Raw genomic sequence first — 19,733 nt, 5'->3', positions numbered from 1 at the left:
ACATTTTGCTTAGGTATCAGAAACCCTTACCGCTTCCCCAGGCTCAACAGGTTTCCCACCATTCGCTGTAACACCTTCTTGACGTTGACCACCCCATAGAGCGCTGCAGTCACATGCTGGCCAATCAGGTATTCACATTCTTTCACTGTTAGCTGTTTGCCTTTCCCAAAAGCATCTATGTAGATGTAGTCAAAGATGTCCAGGGTCGCCCTATCAGAAGAGCCAAATATTAGATGAGCTGAAGAATTCAGTATTTAATCTCTACAATAAGCTGCTCAAATCAGAGGTCAACGGTTAAAACAGTACTCTGGACACTGACAATATTAATGCCTTGTCCACAGTTTAAAACCTGACTCTTTATGGGAGCTCAACTATCAAACCAGTCCTCTGGTGTTTAAGGGACACCATGCAAACAGGCCGCCTATCAGACCTTTTAAATTAAAATTGATGCAAAACTCATGACCATAGACATCAGAGCTCAGTTGTGAAAGACATAGGAATGGCCGAGGCAGAAGCAGTAGTTAGCCTCTGGGGATGCTGAGCCCTTGAAAATCTGAGGAAAGTTCTGGCACCTCACTCCAGAAGGATTCTGCCCTCCATTCTGTGCATCTTGGTTTCAGGTTGGGAGCCCTGCACTAGACCACAAAGAGTTGTGCCTTGCTCACTGGCCTCCATCAGTGGCGAGCAGGGATCACATGATACAAGTTCCTACTGCACGGATCAGGGTGCCATGAGGGCTTATGGAATGATTTAGGTGACTGTCTCAGGGACAGCTGTGATTCCTTTGAGCAATTATTTCATTTTGATCTTATTCTCACCGCAAATCACATATCAAATTTTCTATTTGGCAGCTAAAAAGCCCAGTCAGATTTCTTTCTTGAATTATGTTTATAGCCCACTTTTAGCAAAGACCTAAGACATATAAAATGTTCTAGAAATAAGGATCTCTTCCCCTCTCTATGGGGCCAGAACTTCCTAAGGACAAACACATAAAAATTTATAGGCCAAGATCATTTATGAGCATGAATACAAAAAATCCTGGACAAAATACAAGCAAATTAAATGGATCCGTGTATTTTCAAAAAATATGATTAAGTTTAGACGTACCCCAAGAATGATAGAAGAGCTAAACATTAAAAAAATCTATTTCTGGGGTGTAATTCAGTGGCAGAGCAAGTGCTCAGCATGTGTAAGGCCCCTTGTTCAAGCTCCAGACCAAACCAAACAAACCCCCATTATTGAACATACAGAATAAGAGCAAAATTGTGAGATCACATGGATAGCTAGGGAAAATCTCTAATATCTAGAGATTAATAAAACTCTTAGCAAATTAGGAATCTGAAGGGTAGCTTTGATAATCCTAATGAAAGGTATCTCCCCAAACATAATGCTGGATAGTGACATCTGAAAAGCATCCCACTGAAAGTCACACCCAAGGCATAGGCGCATGCCATCATTGCTTATCAACTCTGGACAAAAGGATCTGGCCAACAGGGTAAGGTAACCAAAACAAACAAATATACAAAGCTAGGGCTGGGGATGTGGCTCAGGGGTGACAGTGCTTGCCTACTACGTGCAATGCCCTGTGTTCAATCCCCAGCAATGCCAAAAAAAAAAATATATATATACATATATATATATACATATATATAAAATGTTACATACAACATGTATATGAAGAATTCAGTATTTTATCCTCTACGATAAACTGCTCAAATCAGAGCAGCTTATTATAGAGATTAAAATTATATAAGAGAGATTAAATACATGTTACATATATAATATATATTTATAATATATATATAAAGCCAGAAAAAAGAAAAGTCAATACTTACTGATATGATGATTATCAACACCAAAAAAAATCAAGTTGACAAATTACTCACACTCATAATTTATTCAGCAAATGTGAATATCAGACCTATATCTAAATTATTGGCTTCATCCCTGTATACCATCAATACTTAGAAAATAATTCCCACTTAAAACAGCAACAAAAATTTAAGGTATCTACAAATAAAAAACCTTCCGAGATATTAATTATCTTGATGAAGGAAAGTGTAAAAATCAGGGCCACTAATGAGGACGTAGGTAGATGCAGAGGACCATTTCCTAGACAAAAAGACTCAACAGTGAACATGCCACTGTCCTCATACTGATCTAGAAATCCAATCAAAAGCAGTCAATGGCTCCAATCAATATGCACGCAGAATTATTTTACGGAACCTGATGATTCTGTATGGAAGAGCGAAAGCTAAGAACTGCCAAGGCAGACTTGAAGAGCACATTGGGACTCTCATACTACCAGGTATCAGGACTAATTATAAAGTCACAATAATTGAGATAATATGATCTTGGTGCAGGGACAGTGAAAAGAGACCCAAGGCAGGAGTGGTAAGAGCCCAGACAAGGACAGAGAGGGACACAGCCCAGCTGCTGGGGAGAGCTATGTGCTCCCCCAGCCTGAGGGCCGAGTCCTGCATGGGCCCCGGGGTTTGTTCCTGCTACCTGCCCGAGTTGTTTTTTTCTTTTGAAGACAAGTTCTCACTACGTTACCCAGGATGGTCTCAAACTCATATGCTCAAGTGACCCTCCCAGCTTAACCTCTACAGTAGCTGGGACAAAAGGCTACCTGGGAATATTAACAAATTATTGCATTATTTATTTGCACTATGATATATGCTCACTGTAGCCCATGAAGGAAAAATGATACTGTCACCACACACAATGCTACCATGTAATACATTACTATGGTAAACAATATGATGATCAGTGTTACGAACACTTTATAGCACACAAAAACCATGGTGAGTTACTACATAGGCATTTCAGAATATTTTAGAGAAACATGGAGAGGCTGGATTATACAGAGAAAGGGAATGAGCTGAAAAATTATTTTTCTCATTTAAAATAATGAAAAGTGGATATCTACTTTCCCAGCACCCCCTCCCACTTTAGTACTGAAAATTGAACCTAGAGTATTCTATCACTGAGTTCCTTCCCCAGCCCTTTTCATGTTTTATTCTGAGACAGGGTCTTCTCAAACTGGCCAGGCTAGCCTTGAAATGGAGATCCTCCTGCCTCAGTGTCCTGACTTGCTGGGATTACAGGTGTGTGCCTCTGTGCCCAACTTACCCAGTACACATTTAGGAACACATATTTGCAAAACAACATGGAAAACTAGGGAAGGGTGTACAGTTGTCTAAAAAACCACACATACATAATGAACTAATAATCTACGTGGAAGTAAACACTTTCAAACAGACTAGTAGTTACTTCTGGGGAGCAGAAGGGGGGAAAAAGCAATCAGGAAGAATGCCTGGAAGGCTTCAATTACACATATAATATTTTGCTTCTTTTTTTAAACTAGGAGGTAGACAGGCAGAGACAAACTGTACTTCTTTCTATACAGCACCAGAGCCTTGACTAGATGGATAAAGGACTGTAATCTTTTCCATCCTCCAAGCCACTCTATGAAAAAGTGACCCCATTTTACAGAGGAAGAAACTGAGGCTCAGAGGAAACCACGGTTTGAGCTCAGGCTGATGTCAAAGCTCAAGTATTTTCTACTGCATTGTCTGATCAGTTCACCCAAGATTATTACAATCTTTTGGTTTCAAAGAACATGAAATAGATTATTACTTTTTCCATAAAATGGCAGATTTAATAAGATATTTCTTTTTTTTTTTTTTGGCATCGAGGATTGAAACTAGAGGAGTTTAACCACTGAGCCACATCCCCAGTCCTTTTAAAATATTTTATTTAGATACAGGGTTCTCACTAAGTTGCTAAGGCTGGCCTTGAATCTGATGATCCTCCTTCTTCAGCCTCCTGAGGTGCTGGGATACTGGCATGTGCCACCACACCTGGCTTGAACTATTTCTTGCAGAACAGCTAGATTATAACTGAAGAGATTTCTGACTGATAAGACACTAGATTTAAAAGAACAAAACAGAACTCATTAGCCAGGTTTCTTTCTCTCTCTCAAGCTTGGGCACACATGCAGAAGAAAGGGGAGATTTATGGAAGGAAGGAAAGTAAGAATTTCTCTAAGAAGGCTTTGATCTGATCTACTTTGGAACAAAGGGACCTTGGAGCCAGAAGACCTTGAAGTCCTAGTCTTTCTTATTTTAATTAAACTTTTTGAGGTAAATATAGATTTACATGTAGGTATAAGAAATACAGAGTACCCTTGACCCAATCCCTCCTGATGGTAATAGCTTGCATGACTACAATACAATATCACAAGTAGAATATCAACATGGATTACCATCAAAAAACAAAACAGCCCCATGTCCCAGTTTTAACCTCTGTGTGGTGATACCTAATTTAACCACGAAGTCAGGCTTTCTCTCAGCACAGTGGGACTGGGTCCTTGGCACCAATTACAATGTGTCAGAGGGGGCTTACCCTTCTGCGCCTTGGCACCACCTTAATAAGAAGTGACTTGGGAAGTTGACAGGCTCCAGTGGGACTCCCAACTGCCGAGCAATTGTCAAATAGAGCAGAGACATGCTGATTGGGATTCCTGTTCTACGGATCAAAACCTAAAGGAGAAAAAATGCTTTGGATTCATACATTCTCTTTCATTCAACAAATATTCTTACAGGTATCTACTGTACATCAGGCATGATGCTAGGGTTTGAAGCTTAAACAATCAATATTTTATTTATTTAGATCAGAGGTCAACAAGTTATGACCCATGGGCTAAATCCAGCCCACCTGGATACTATTTTTGTAAAGCTGGCATAAAAAGAGCTTTTATATTTTTCAAAAGTACCATTTTGTCATATATGAAAATAATATGAAATTCAAATGTTAACGTCCACATATAAAATTCTGTGGGAACACAGCGGCACTCATCTGTTTTTGTGTCACTGTGCCCGCCTTCACTCTGTAAGAACATCCTGAGGAGTCAGGAGAGAGACCACAAGGACTGCAAACCAAGATGACGTACTGTCTGGCCCTTTACAGGAAGTTGGCTGACCCCTGACTTAGGTCCTCGTTCTTCCAAAAAGAATTTAAAGACATTTCAAGGAAAAGTGTGTAAGTGTGACAAAATAAAATGAAAGTAGCAGGCAGAGCACAGAATAGACATGAAAACGGAGTCAAGAAGGAAGCAAATAAATATTGAAAGTGCCTAGACTGACATGGCTAGGCCGCGGATCGCCACCAAATTTGCTGGAGACCAGAGCAGAGAAGGCCCTGATGAGGTTTGCAGGTGTGTGTTCACATGGCCCAGTGGACCCAACTGAGTCAGAGAAATACCTACTTCTACTAGCAAATTTATCCCCATACAAAGGACATTCACAGCAAAATTCTTGTGACTGAATAAAAATGGGCCTTCAGAAATGGGAAGACATAGCATTCATCCCCCACAAACAGTCTATCAGAAACGAACTTAAAATATACATGTACACATACACACACACACACACACACACACACACACACACAGAGCCGTCGCTTGGTACTGCCCACAAATACTGAAACCTGTGGATGCTCAAATCCCTTATATAAAGTGGTACACTATTTGTAAATAACCTTACATTCTTTAAACCATCTCAAGATGACTTAAAATACCTAATGCCATACAGACGGTAGGTATGTAAAAGAAATGTAAGATATGTAAATAGTTGTATTGCTTAGGTAATAATGACATGAAAAGTCTGTGCATGTCCAGTACAGATGCAATCATTACTTTTTTTTTTGAAATATTTTGTTAAAATATGTGGATGCAGTGGAATCCACAGATATGGAGGGCCAACTGTATCTTTCTTTACTATATCCACATTTACCTGGTGCATGTATAAGTTGAGTGCATTGTAATAATCCATTCGGTTCCCCTTGAATTTCAGCTGGTCATAAAGGACATAATTCATGGCATCCAGCACCTGGCTCTGAAGTTCTATTTCCATTATCATGGAGGAGTCACCTGAAACAGAGAGATCTGCTCTGGAACACAAGTACAAATGACATTCCCAATAATGCCCCAAATAACCCACAATATGTGGTGACTGGCAATGGCTTAACAACCAAGTGCTTCCAATCTAGGGAGCAGAATGGAGTATGTATCTAAAGTCTCTTATTTTATTCAGGTAAAAAGGATGTTCTATTGTTTATCACTTTTTTTGTTGTATAAACCGACCATCTTAGCATTTCCCAAATAAACCAACTCCCCAAGGTTTTTGGTTTGTTTGTTTGTTTGTTTTTTTCAAATATAGCTGGACCCAAAGCAATTCCACACCTGCCTTGAAGGCCAAGCTTGGATGGCGGCTGTTTATGCCCCGGAGGGTTTTGCAAACAAGCTCTACGATGCTGTCGATCTGGGCCTGGATGTCTTTGAGGCTGATGTCTGAGAGAGGGTTGCAGTACTGGTCGATGTACACGGCACCTGGGGATGAATAAGAACCAGGCGATCGATACTCTTTTCTTCCTTATTCTTACCAGCTTGTTGTTGGGCCCCAAACACCCCGGGCGAGAGTTCTGCGCACCACCCACCACCAGATAAGTGTCCTATCTTAGGCCTTGCTACTAACACACTGAGAAGGAAGAACAGATTTCACAATGAAGGAGTTTGTATTTCACTCTTCTTCTAATAAACAAAACTTCTATGACCTCTCAGAGTTCATGGGCTCAAAAATTGTGTGATAGTCTGGCACAGTGGTGTACACCTATACACCCAGCAGGTCAGGAAGCTGAGGCAGAAGGATCATGAGTTCAAAGCCAGCCTCAGCAAAAGTGAGATGCTTAGCAACTTATTTAAGACCCTATCTCTAAATAAAATACAAAATAAGGGTGGGGATGTGGCTCAGTGGTCAAGTGCCCCTGAGTCCAATCCCCAGTAGCAAAATAAAGAAACAGACAAATAAATAAATAATTGTGTAATATATGGCATATTCCTATATTCTATGATAAGGAGAATCAGATGTGACAACGGAGATCTTTTCAAGCTACTTCTCTCTCCTGCTTTCTTATAGGTTCAAAGTCCAAAATCTTCAGAAACCTTAATGGGGTAAAACAGTTCCTTTCATTAAAAAACAAAAAATAAATAAAATAAAAATGAAAGCCCTCAATGACCGTCCATTTGAATAAACTCTACTTCTCAAGGTGAAGAGTAAATGGACTTTGAAGATAACTGTACCTTCAAATTAAACAGTAACGCTCAGAGAAGCTGCCACTGAAACATGTATAGGGCACACCAGACCCTGCCTCTTGAAAACCAGCACTCTCCAGAGCTTTAGGTGATCTTTTCACCTGACACCAAAGGGTTGTCATCATTTGGTTACAGGACATATTCACTTGGGAGCCTGGGAGTCATCTTCAATTCAAAGGACCCCAGAACAGTTCCGGATCCTGACTACCCTACCAGCAAACACTCTGAGGAGCAGAGAGCACTGAATGTGCATCAAGAGACTGAGACTCCAGTCCCGTGTTGCCACCAGCCAGGGTTTGGCTCCTGGGCCCCTGTGTGCCACTCCCTCCGTATGGCCGAGGGCCACGCTGCACATCTCTACTCAGCCTAACACCGACTCCTGCACCTCTTCGATGGCATCAGAGCTCCACGGGCCACCAAGCATCAAAGCCCTGGACAGGTGTCCATTCACTCAGCCATGTAAAATTCGATGATGGCTTCTAATGCCTATAACAATGATTTGGATGGGTGACTTGAAAACTGTAACTTTGAAAAATGAAAATCCAGTATTTATTTTTATACATAAACTTCAGAAAACAAGGCTTGTTACACTATTCTTGAGGAGGACTTCCAACTTCAGTGTGTATGAGAGAATTCCAAGGTGGTAAGGATATTGTATTCTAATCCACTAAAAAAGATCTTCCATTTCCTTCTGGACAGTACTGGACTTTCCTACAATTAATAAGTACCTACATTAGGCATTGTTTATTGCAACCAGGATCATAAAGAAACATAGTGACTAGTTGAAGAAACGAAATGTATACATTTCAAACAGAAAGACTGGGATGCAGGTGACTATTAAATGCTACTACAGCTAGGGAACCCTCAAGCCCTCAGTTGGCACTGGATGGAGGGGAGGCCTGAGCCGAGCCTGGAGGGCACAACAAAGGAGGAGGAGGCCACAAGTGAGCAAGTGAAGGCAGTAGTGTATGTGCAGAGTAATGGGAAGGGTCAGGAGGAAGGACTGTGGAGGACACTGGAAGCAAAGGTTCACAGAGCAAGCTGACTTCGGTGGCAGGCCCCACAGGAACGGTGAGAAGGGGAGTCTGGGTTGGACTGGGCTGGATGTGTTGGCTGACTTGAGGGCAGGAGTGGGGGCTCAGGAGAGCAAGTATCCTTAGAAAGCTGCTGCTGGGAGAGGTTGTGACAGCCACATGAGAACAGGAATGGAGACATGACTAGGTGATAGGGAAGGGAAAAAAATCAACGACTGAATAAGTCACTGGAAGCAGGGAAAGAAACATGCATTTCATAACCACAATTTATGGGAGTGTTTGTATAACATTCTAGGAATTAAAATAGTTTAAAGAAATTGAAGTCACATTTTGTTCCTGTTGGACTACCTAAGAACACAGAGTCACTCCCTGCCCCCACAGAGCCTGCCCACCCAACCCCTTTCTCCTGGCTTCTCATCATGGACCAGCAGATGCCGATGCACCAGAACATTCTGTCCTCATTAAACTCCAAACACAGGTTAAGGGATTTGCTCAAGGTTACACAGAGACAAAATCAGATGCCTTTATTTCTGTCTTGGAAATGATGCTTCAAAGCTTGGAAGGAATTCATCTCATTAGCTAAAACATCACTCTCACACGTGGACCAATGACGCATCTTTAGAAGCACCCTCTCTTCAGCTGACGGCTAAAGATAACAACAAAACCTTATGGGAGGTGCAGTGCTGCCCACCTCACTGGCCAGACCACAATCCAACCTCCCAAAGCTCTCAGTGTGATTTCTTTTTCCATTCATACCACAAAAGCAGTTCCTTCTCCTGCTCTTAGAAAGACTACTCTTAAAAAGCTACCTATGAAAGACCACTGTCCACGGAATGGGAAAGACCCACCTTCAAGATACGACTCATAATCATCAGGCTGCTGAAGAAAAGCCTTGAGGTTATTTAAAATTTTCTGTTGCCGTAGGTAGTAAAGAATTTTTTTGGCGTAGTATTTCCAGGTCAAAGCTTTTCTAGAAAACAAACAAATAACAATCAAGTCAATAAGAATTAAGATTTTTAAAACGTTCAATTACTTAGTTTCTACTTCACAATGATCATGTCATGTAGTCTATTATAATCAGAGAACTAGAAATGGTTCACCATCTTTTTTGGAACTGGGGACTGAAGCCAGTTCTACCACTGAGCCACATCCCCAGCCCTTAAAAAGGGCATTTGGGTGAGGGGGGCTGGGGTTGTGGCTCAGTGGTAGAGCACTTGCCTGGCATGTATGAGGCCCTGGGTTCCATCCTCAGCACTGCATATAAATAAATAAATAAAATAAAAGATCCATTTACAACTAAAAAAAATTTTTTAAAAAAGGCATTTTGGGGGCTGGGGATGTGGCTCAAGCGGTAGCGCGCTCGCCTGGCATGCGTGCGGCCCGGGTTCGATCCTCAGCACCACATACAAACAAAGATGTTGTGTCTGCCGAGAACTAAGAAAAAATAAATAAATATTTAAAAAAAAAAAAAAAAAAAAAAAAAAAAAAGGCATTTTGGGACAAGGTCTTGCGAAGTTGCTGAGGTGGGCCACAAACTTGTGATCCTCTTGCCTCAGTCTCCAGAACTGCTCGAATCACAGGCGTGCACCACATGCCTGGCTGATTCCTGTTCCTATTGTCCTTACTAGCATGGGGGCTGGCAGCACACTGAGGGCTTTGCACGTGTGACTCAACACTCGATCCCTTGTGCTAAAATCCACGGAACACTTATGGGCTGGCCTCAGATTTACTTGCCTATAATCTTTGGTAAAAGGAAACAAAAGAGTAGCCCAAGAACGAGCTGAGCTTCTGCGGGTTTCAAGAGACAGGAGGGCACCTGGAATCCAGGTTGGTCCCCAGCCTCTGCCTCAGGGCACTCTGGGTGCTGCGTTCCCCTTCCGTGGTCACAGTCACAGCAAGTCCATCCAACCTCCGTTCAGACATTATCCACACTGACCTCCCGTTTTTATGTTTCAGAAGTTTTCCCCAGAACTTGGTCTTGCATGCCCACCCACCACTCCTTCCCACTCAGAGGGCGGGGGGCACCTTAGAACCTCTTTCCTCCCAGTCACCAGATCTCCAGTACTGCAGCTCTACCACTCCAGTGAGGCCGACAACCTCCAAGAGCCCAGGACCCCTTGCTCCCTCTCAGAATGCCTTTGGTTCTCTTTCACACACACACAAGATGTGTCCCTCCTCCCCCTCAAAAATAACCACATTCCACACCTCTCTGGTCATTCTCCACTTCCTTCTTTTTCTCTATAGTAATAACCACCAAATGTGCATCCCTAAACATTCTAGCCTATTCTATGGTCCTTAAAATCTCTTAATCTACAGGACTTCCCTTTACCTTTTCCCCACCTTGTATTTTTTTTTAATCAATGATTTTTTTAAATTTTATTTTATGGTGCTGGCGATTGACCCAGGGGTGCTTAACCACTTAGCCACATCCTCAATTCTCTTTAGCTGTTTATTTATTTTGTGCTGTTAGGTATTGAACCCAGGGCACTGTGCATGCAAGGCAAGCACTCAAGCAACTGAGCCATATCCCCAGCCCTCCTTTTTTGAGACAGGGTCTTACTAAGTTGCTTAGGGCCTCACTAAATTGCCAAGGCTGGCTCTGAACTTGCAATCCTCCTGCCTCAACCTCCTCAGTTGCTGAGATTACAGGAGTGTGCCACTGTGCCTAGCACCCCCTTGCATTTTATTTGTTGAAGAAACAGGGTTGTTTGACCTGTAGCTTCCCTGTCTGGAGTTTCCTGATTGCATTCACATCATGGTATAAAATGCTCTCCTGAATTTCTTGTTGGAAGTTGGAGGTAGAGTTTCAAGATTCAGATGCCAATCATTTGGCAAGATGCCTTCCCAGGAAGCAGTATGGCCCTGCCTTAGGAGGTGGTTCGGCCTAGTTGTTTCTCTTGCAACGTCAGCAGCCACTGTGACAGGATGCCTGGTCTGCTCATTCCTTAGAGGTTACAAAGTAGTGATATTCTTACTGAACAATCCCTTCTTCATTTATTGGTTAGAATATTTCTACAAAGAAAAACTTCCATTCATCTTTGCTATTTGGTCCTCCAACGGTACAGGATATAGGAAAGGAAGGGACAACATTTATATCATTCCTTTCATTCATATTTTTCAAACTAATGATCTGAGTTTCTATTATCCTCCAAAGGTGGCCAATAAGTTGTTATTTTTAAATACTATGATGAACTCATGGAATAAACATAGCTGTTTCAATCCACTCATCTGCATTGATGCTCAAATCCTCACATCTCCAGTCCATAGAAGCCTCTTCACTACTGGCTCCAAACACTTCTGTTGTGGAGAATTGTTGGTTGTTTTGCTACCCGGTTCCAGGCTTGGAAGATACTTGAGGCTCATCTTTTTCATTTCCTGCACTGGACCTAGAATCAACCATTTCTCCAAAAGCCCTGTTTACTTTTGGTGGAAAATGGTATCTAAAGTTCACAATCTGAAGACCAGGGAAGATCATTTCTACTGGATTGGTTATTATTTTTAGACCTCTTCAGTGAACAGAGCTAGTATGCTTAATGACTGCACACACCCCGACATATATCTACATATTTAAGTATAAAATACTACATGAGTTCACCCCAACACTAGTAATTCAATTTAGAAGTACACGGCTTAGACTTCCTTCTATTTTCTTTTTTATTCCAGAATTCTGCTTCTGCAGGATTCCAGATGACAGAATTAGAATAATTATCACATAATTATTCACTTACTTTATTATACACCTCTCACACACACATTATGCTCAGAATAACAAGACCAACATTCTTGTCATTTTAATGAGTGCAAAGACAGACTATTTACACACACATCTTTCTGCACTGTCACTGTCCACTCATTTTTTAAATAGCTGCACTGAACCTACACAGCCAGGGGCCATGCTCACGACGCACACATACTTTGTCCCTACAAGCCTGGTTTGGATTTAATTCTACAACCTATGTTGAATGCTCTCCCCCAGGTCTGTGTCAACATATCTGTTCTGTTTTGTTTGTTTAGAGTGTCCAAAGATCATTTTCTAGCAGATTTGTCAGACAGAGCCTGAAAGTCTGGCTCCCTCCAAGTTGGTAAGTTTGTAGCCTTTATATCTGGAAGTCAGTCTAGCTGGCATAAAAACCTTAGCTGACATTTTCTTTCAATCTTTGAATATCTTTTTTTCCTCAGCCATAAAGCATTGCTATTGAAAAGCCTGTTGAGATATTTTATTTTCTTTCTCTTGTAAATGACTTCACCATTTTTTGCTTGGATAACCAAAGGGCTTTTCTGTCTTTAAATCTAGTGATTTGGGGGCTGGGTGCAGTGGTGCACACCTATAAACCCAGAGGCTTGGGAGGCTGAGGCGGAAGGATCATGAATTCAAAGCCAAAGCCAGCCTCAGCAACTTAGCAAGGCCCTAAGCAACTTATGAAGACCGTCTTAAAAAAAAAAAAAAAAATCCAGTAATCTTACTAAAATGTATCTCAGTATTAGTCATTCTGGGTCAATTTTCTCAGCTACAATATACACTTTTAAAATATGTAGTTTCAAGTCTTTATCGCAGTATGTCCTCTTTCTTTTTTGGGTGGAAGGGATTGCACCCAGGGCACTTAACCACTAAGCCACATCCCCAACCCTTTTTTATTTTGAGACAGCATCTTGCTGAGTTGCTAAGGCTGGTTTGAACTTTGGATCCTCCTGCTTCAGCCTCCTAAGCCTCTGGGATTATAGGTATGTGCCATAGCACCAGGGGACATACTCATTCTGTCTTCACATCTTTTTACTGGTGCAGTGTACTTTTTTCAGACCAACAGAACACCATTAAATACAAATTATTTTTCAAAGACAGAGACTAAAGCATTTGCAGAAACTATCTCCTTCTTCTCATAAGTTTTCCGTAAGCAAACAACAAGCCTTTTGCCAGGACTGAATACAAACTGGGTCCTCCACAGAAACTGGTATCCCTAAATATTTTAAGATGTAGAGTATTCCCTGTCATTTAAAAACTACCCTATTTTGGGCTCAAAATATATGCCAGGCCAAGGGGTAATATATTTATAAAATTATTTCTAAAAACCCCATCATACATGTTTTTATTTGCTATGCATTTTTAGTCTTTTTTTTTTTTTGCCAATCTGATAAGTAAAAAGGCAAATAACTTGATTGCAAGTTCGAAGTTCCCCTGTTATTTACTTACTTTTTTAATATTTATTTTTTAGTTGTAGTTGGACACAATATCTTAATTTTACTTATTTATTTTTATGTGGTGCTGAGGATCTAACCCAAGGCCACAATCCCAGCCCTTCCCCTGTTATTTTATTTAACATTTCTTTGAAAAGTGAGTTTGAAGGTTTTTTACATGATTGTCAGCATATGGATTTGCTCTTCTGTGAATGTTATTCTTCTGTCCTTTGTATGTTTTTCAATTTCTTGTTGGAAATTCATAAGAATTATATTAATTTTATGCTTTCTTCAGATATACAGAAGTTTATTTTTTACAACAAAATCATTTGTGTTCTTTCATTGCTTTAGTATCATTGGTCTTGAGTAAGGAGGTCTCCCTAAAAGTCTCCTATTTCATTGTGATCATTTAAAAATTTCAGTTGTTTAACCCTTTGGAAATTTCTTTATATATGATGCAGGTTTTACTTTGTTTCAGATGGATATTCACCTATTAAATCATCCACTTTTTTCTCTCAGAGTTTAAATATATTATCCATTATTTGGGGATGTGGATCATCCTTTGCCACGGATAGCCATAATATATCTGTAAGTAGTATTTATTTAAAGACTATTTTTTGGTACAAATAGTCTTGGAATATGTTGTACTACCTCATGATACACATTTCCCATTATGATTCTAATTGTCACTGATACTATTTTTTTGTAGTGCCGAGGATTAAACCTAGGGCCGGGCATACCAGCAAGCACTCTATCACTGAGCTGAGTTCTTCCCAGCCTCCAGGATGATTACTTAAACATTTTTCTTCCTCTGGCCCTAAACTTACTCATCCATATGTGTTTTATGACAGTATTATTCAACTGAAAAAAATAAAAAGGTCCCCCTCTCAAAACCCTGTTTGGATCCTAATTAGAATGGCACTAGGTGTCATAATTTCAGAACTAGCATTTTTGTATAGTAAATCTCTGCTCTTAAGGACATGCTCTTATTTTCAAAAATACTCTGTAGTCTGAATCTAGGAATCTCATTCCCAAGAATCTATGGCTTGGAAATGAATCTACTAGACATTCTTATTCACAGTGACATAAAAAGAAAGTGGCTGCTTATCAGAGAGGAATGGTTAAATAAACTATGGTATAAACTACTAAATAATACTAGCCATAAAGAGTAAATTTGATCTTATACCAGTTGATTAAATAAGGTTTTCTTAAGGTAATGTTGAGTGAGGAAAAAATATACATAAAGAAAAATACCTATTATATGATACCGATTTTATGAAATAATGATTCCCCTTTTCCTTACCCATATTTATCACCATCTATTAGCATGAAAGAGCACAACACAGGTTGTTATCAAGAAGTACAGGGGGCCGCGTGTGGTGGAACACACCTGTAATCCCAGCAGCTCAGGAGGCTGGGACAGGAGGGTTGCAAATGCAAAGCAGCTTTAGCAACTCAGCAAAACTCTATCTCAAAATAAAATATAAGGGGCTAGGGGTGTAGCTCAGCGGTGGAGCGACTGCCTAACCTGTGTAAGCACTGGGTTCCATCCTCAGTACTGCATAAAAATAAATAAATAAATAAATAACGTATTATGTCCACCTATAACTAAAAAATAAAATATATAGCTGGGATGTGTTCAGCACCTTGAGTTCAATCCCTGCAAGAAGTACTGGGGTAGGTATAGGAAAGCCAATGTGAGAGGAGGAAGGGAGTAGAGAAGGGTATAATCAGCACATATTAGGGGAAAAAAAAGTCTGCAATAAACATCTCACTAAACCAATAAAGTACATATGAGATCACACATATGTATTTAGAAGTATATATATATATATATATATATATATGTGTGTGTGTGTGTGTGTGTGTAAAACACAAGTCAGCTTTTATTTTTAAGGCTACATAACACTGTTAGATCATACTTCAATTCATTTATAGATAAACCAAAATAGAAACAGGAAAATGACCTCTGCATCTGAACTCATCCAAGGCCTAGAATAGTGACACATCTTACCTCTCCTTGTTCCACTGACAAAGTTTTACCTCTTCAAATCTCCTTAAAAACAACAATAGAAACATTTCATGCCTTGCTTGTGAGCTATTTCACAATGATTTCTCTTAAGGAAAATAGTAAACACTCCCACTCTTATCTTCCATCACTAGTAAAGCTTCCTCAATTATTAGAACAGAAAATCCTTTCCACCACCAAGGTAAGCGGGAAGCCAAGTCATCTTCCAGGTAAACGAGAAATTAATCTTCACAACAGAAAAGATAAGGCCTAAAACATTTTAAACCACCACCAAGAAATAACGATCCTTCTTAATTGGGAGAACAAGCAACAGTCTACTGCCTGAGAGGGAAAAAAAAAAAAAAAAAAAAAAAACAGCTCTACTAAATAGCTACAATGTTCAAGACCAAAGTAAGATTCTTACCCAAATTCAGAAATCGTAATTTTTTTTATTTAAAAAAGTATCCATTACATCAAGACATGCCTAAAAGATTATTTTAAAAAACAAAAATTTAATTCATGACAGGCAAATTTGGTAGTGGTAGGTGGAGAGGTGACAAAGGATAATGTAACCAAAAGGTTTCACATTGACCTAAAAAATACAAGTGCCTAGAGCACAGTGCTTGACCTATAGTAGAGCTAAAAATTCTCTTTTCTTTCCAAAAGGATTTTTACAAGATTTCTTTACACAGCTGCCCCTTGGTATCTGTGGTAGATTGGTTCTAGAAACTGCCCTTGGACACCACACTCTGCAGATGCTCAAGTTCCTTATGTAAAATGATGCAGTGTTTGCATTGAAAACTGCGCATGTCCTCCTACATTTTCAATCACCTTTAAGTTACTTACAATAGCTAATACAGTGTAACAGCTATGTAAAATAGTGTTATATTGTTTAGGGAGCAATGTCAAGAGAAAAACAAGTTTGTATATGTTTAGTATAGACATATTTTTCCCCTATTTTGGATCCAAGGCTGGTTGACTCCATGGACACAGAACCCATAGATACAGACAGCTGATTGCACATCAGTCGTCTTGATGTATTAACTTCGTACTCACAGAACTTTCCAAACAACCTTGGAAACATATTCCTCCAAGGTTTGGTCACATATAAATTATAGCAATTTACTCTGGGATTATTACTATTAAAACAAACCTAAAAAAACTCTGTGAAAGTTATGGCTTACCGTCCTTCCATATTTAGAATGCACACCAGTTCATCCTCAAAAAATATCTCTGGTCCCTCAAGGTTCTCAATGTCACTGAAGCCATTACAAGGAACCTATGAAGAGGACATACAAAAGCAGGCCTCAGTTACGAAGATTAATGCTGTTGTCATTCACACAAATCTGATCTGCATACACAGATGCCCACTTCTGTGGACAGTGGTTGACAGCTATTCTATACTACCTCAAACATTTATTCAGTTTTCCATGTGACTTGTAAATTAATTACCTCTTCATACACTGGAAATTGCTGAAAGTGAATTCTAATGTGAAGAAAAATAGCTCTTAAGGACTAGAACTACAAAATCTTATCATTTACAATACCACTTCCAGCAGTCTATGCTTTACACAACTGTGGGAGGAGGGCAAGAGCCATCAAAAGCTTGGTGGAGTAGGTGCTCCTTTAACCTGCTGGGTGTGTTTTTTCCTCTGGAGCAGGTAGAATGATGAGCTTCAAGATCTTCACTAAAACACATATGACTTCTTTCACTTTTTTTTTTAAAGGTAGCCAGGTCAACCTGTGTGCATGCTCAGGGTCCTGAGCCAAAGCAATCACCCACCCACAGATCAATCTTTAGTATGCTCCTGCTGTGTTCAAAGTCCTTTACATACTTCTAATTAAGTAGTGGTACAGGGAAAGAGAGAACTAAGAGATAAAAAAGCACAATCCATCATTATTAGGTGAAGGTTCAGAATGTTAAAAATGCACACAAAACCAGCTGGACAAGAAGGTGAGGTTGCAACCTAGTAGTAGCCCAGGACCAACTGCATCAAACATGCCTAGGGCAAACACACGTGAACCAGTATTCACCATTTGTGATTATGAATTAGCCAAGGCATAACCTCTCCAAAGTAGCACTTACATTGTGTTCATTCTAACATTAACAAACATTTGTAGCAATGAATTATACTCAGGGAATGTCAATTTTTATTACCCAAATGGAAATAAGTCCAAATTAGTTCAAAGTTCAAAAATTTCCCTTTCAAAACCTGAAACAACTTGGAAACATTTCCAATGTGTATACTCCATTAGCAGTAGTTAAAATTAGAACATCAGAACTAATCTTCAGTAAATAACCTTCAGTAAACATAAATAAGATCAGTTCTATTTGTAGACACCCCCCCAATCAGAAGTGAAAATCTAATAGTTTGTTGAATTAAAAATGTCAGTTTCAAAATTTTCCAGAGTTGCAAAAAGTTAAGAATCAGGAATGGATACAGAAACTTCCATGAGACATTTTGGGGAAGGGGAAAAAAATACCCCCCCCCCCAAAAAAAAAAAACTGTGCATTTCAGCAATTAAAAGAAAGAAAGAAAGAAAACTTCGAAGGGATACTGAATGCAAGACAATTTTATTTAAGGGAGAAACAACTCTGATCTATATGTAGGTTTTCATCCTGTTACCTACAAATAATGCAGTTAGATGCTGGGTAGAACCTGCAAAGCCAGAGGGAAGAACCACATTAACTCTGTCAACCCTTCTGGGAAGACAACTGGGAGAAATCTATGGTGCTCAATCATTGATGATTTCCCCAAATCATGTGGAGGTTGCAAAAAAAAAAAAAAAAAAAAAACCATTTAACCTACTTGAAGAGAAATAGTGCTGATCTGGATTCCCTCCACATTGTGCTGCGGGCCCTCCCTACTCCCTCCACCCCCATTCTCTTTCTGGCTTTAGAAAAGTAAAGCTGGCAGGGACAAATGGCTTCGTGTTGTTTGGATGGGAGGGAAAGGACACAATGACTCTTGCAGCCATGGAAGTGAGTAAGGGATTGTGAGAGCACTGAACAGGGAGATATCAACAAGAGCCGGATGAGCTAATGCCTACAAACCCAGACACACACGCACGCGCGGAGACACACACACACACACACACACACACACACACACACCCCACTACCAGGCGAATGCTTAGAGCTACATCAACAGATCCTTACGTGCTCTGAAAAGAACCTCTTGGAGAACGAGGCTACAATCTTCCGGGCTTCTAACCCAGCTTTTTGCCGAACTTTATATTCCTCCAACCAATTGACGTAGTCGGTGGGGCTGTAGTGTTTCATAAGGGAAGGCCACCTACAAGGAGAGAAACACCCCCTCAGCTTCACAGAGACCCACAGGCCGCCTTGGGAAACAGACACGGCCAGCCGGCCCGGTGGGAAGAGGGGGCTCCTGGCAGGGGACCTAGTTCGAGTCTCCACCCGGCGTCCACGCACTCACCCAAACGGTGTGACCTTGGCGTGGCGACTGCGGGCTGTGTGCCTCCACTCCCCCACCTCTAAAAGGAGGGCAGTTGTGGCAGCAACAGTCCTAGATGATGACAATGACAGTTCGCAGGGACGGCGCGCCGGGCCCTGGGTGTGTGTGTGTGTTTTCCGCACATCATCTCATTTAACGGCCGCGGTCCGAGGCAGGTCTGGGGGGGTCCCGCCGCCCGGAGCCGAGGCGGGAGGCTTCAGAAAGGGGGAGCCGCTACCCTTACAAGGTCATGCGGGGAGCACGCAGGGCCGGACGCGGAAATCGGTGCTGTCCACCCCGGGCCCGGGATGCTGCGCCCGCTGGGTCGCCGCATCACTGGGTCCGCGTCAACACCGAGCCCCGTCGGGCACAAAAGAAGCGCGCACCGCGGCTCCGCTGCGTGCGCCGCGGCCGCCGCCATCCTCGGCCGAGGGCCGGCCCGAGGGGCGCGCGAGGTGGGCACGGCGGGGCCCGCGGGGCCGGCGGCCTGGAGGCCTTTGTCTGCGGGCCGCGGGAAGGGTCCGGGGGTGGGGTCCGCGCGCCGGGCGGCCGCGGGCAGCGGGGTGCGGCGGCCGCGGCCGGCGGGCCCGGGGGGCGCCGGCGGGGGCGCGGGGCCGTGGCTCACCTCACCCGGAACTGCTCCTTCCACACCTTCCCGCTGCTCTGGCACACCTCGCGCAGCCGCCGGCAGGTGCTGGAGACGCGGCCGATGTCGCAGGCCGACAGCGAGCCGCTGCACAGGATGTACTCCAGCACCTCGCCCGGCAGGTTGACCAGGCAGCTGAGGCCCGCCGCCTCGGGCGCGGCCTCCTCCGCCAGCGCCGGCACCACCTCCATCGCGCTGTCGACCGCTGCCGCCGCCATCTTGTCCGCGTACCTGGGGCCGCCGCGCGCGCGCGCTGGGA

The 19,733-nt window shown here is 41.9% G+C and overlaps 1 protein-coding gene across 2 annotated transcripts in view; it reads right to left on the bottom strand.

Moving 5' to 3' along the window:
• The window catches only part of Fbxo21 (F-box protein 21), a 40,049-nt gene extending 20,316 nt beyond the window's left edge, over positions 1-19,733 (bottom strand). For both annotated transcript variants that reach the window (XM_026386000.2, XM_026386001.2), the window contains exons 1-8: positions 19,454-19,733; positions 18,531-18,666; positions 16,555-16,649; positions 9,039-9,160; positions 6,248-6,394; positions 5,799-5,935; positions 4,411-4,547; positions 31-210 (exon numbers count right to left, since the gene is read on the bottom strand). In XM_026386000.2, coding sequence (XP_026241785.1) covers positions 31-210; positions 4,411-4,547; positions 5,799-5,935; positions 6,248-6,394; positions 9,039-9,160; positions 16,555-16,649; positions 18,531-18,666; positions 19,454-19,692 — 1,193 coding nt within the window. In that variant the 5' untranslated portion in view covers positions 19,693-19,733. The remainder of the gene's footprint in view (positions 1-30; positions 211-4,410; positions 4,548-5,798; positions 5,936-6,247; positions 6,395-9,038; positions 9,161-16,554; positions 16,650-18,530; positions 18,667-19,453) is intronic.

The sequence above is a fragment of the Urocitellus parryii genome, chromosome 3 (assembly GCF_045843805.1).
Source record: "Urocitellus parryii isolate mUroPar1 chromosome 3, mUroPar1.hap1, whole genome shotgun sequence".
Lineage (NCBI taxonomy): Eukaryota > Metazoa > Chordata > Mammalia > Rodentia > Sciuridae > Urocitellus > Urocitellus parryii.
This window is presented reverse-complemented; position numbering and strand designations above follow the sequence as displayed.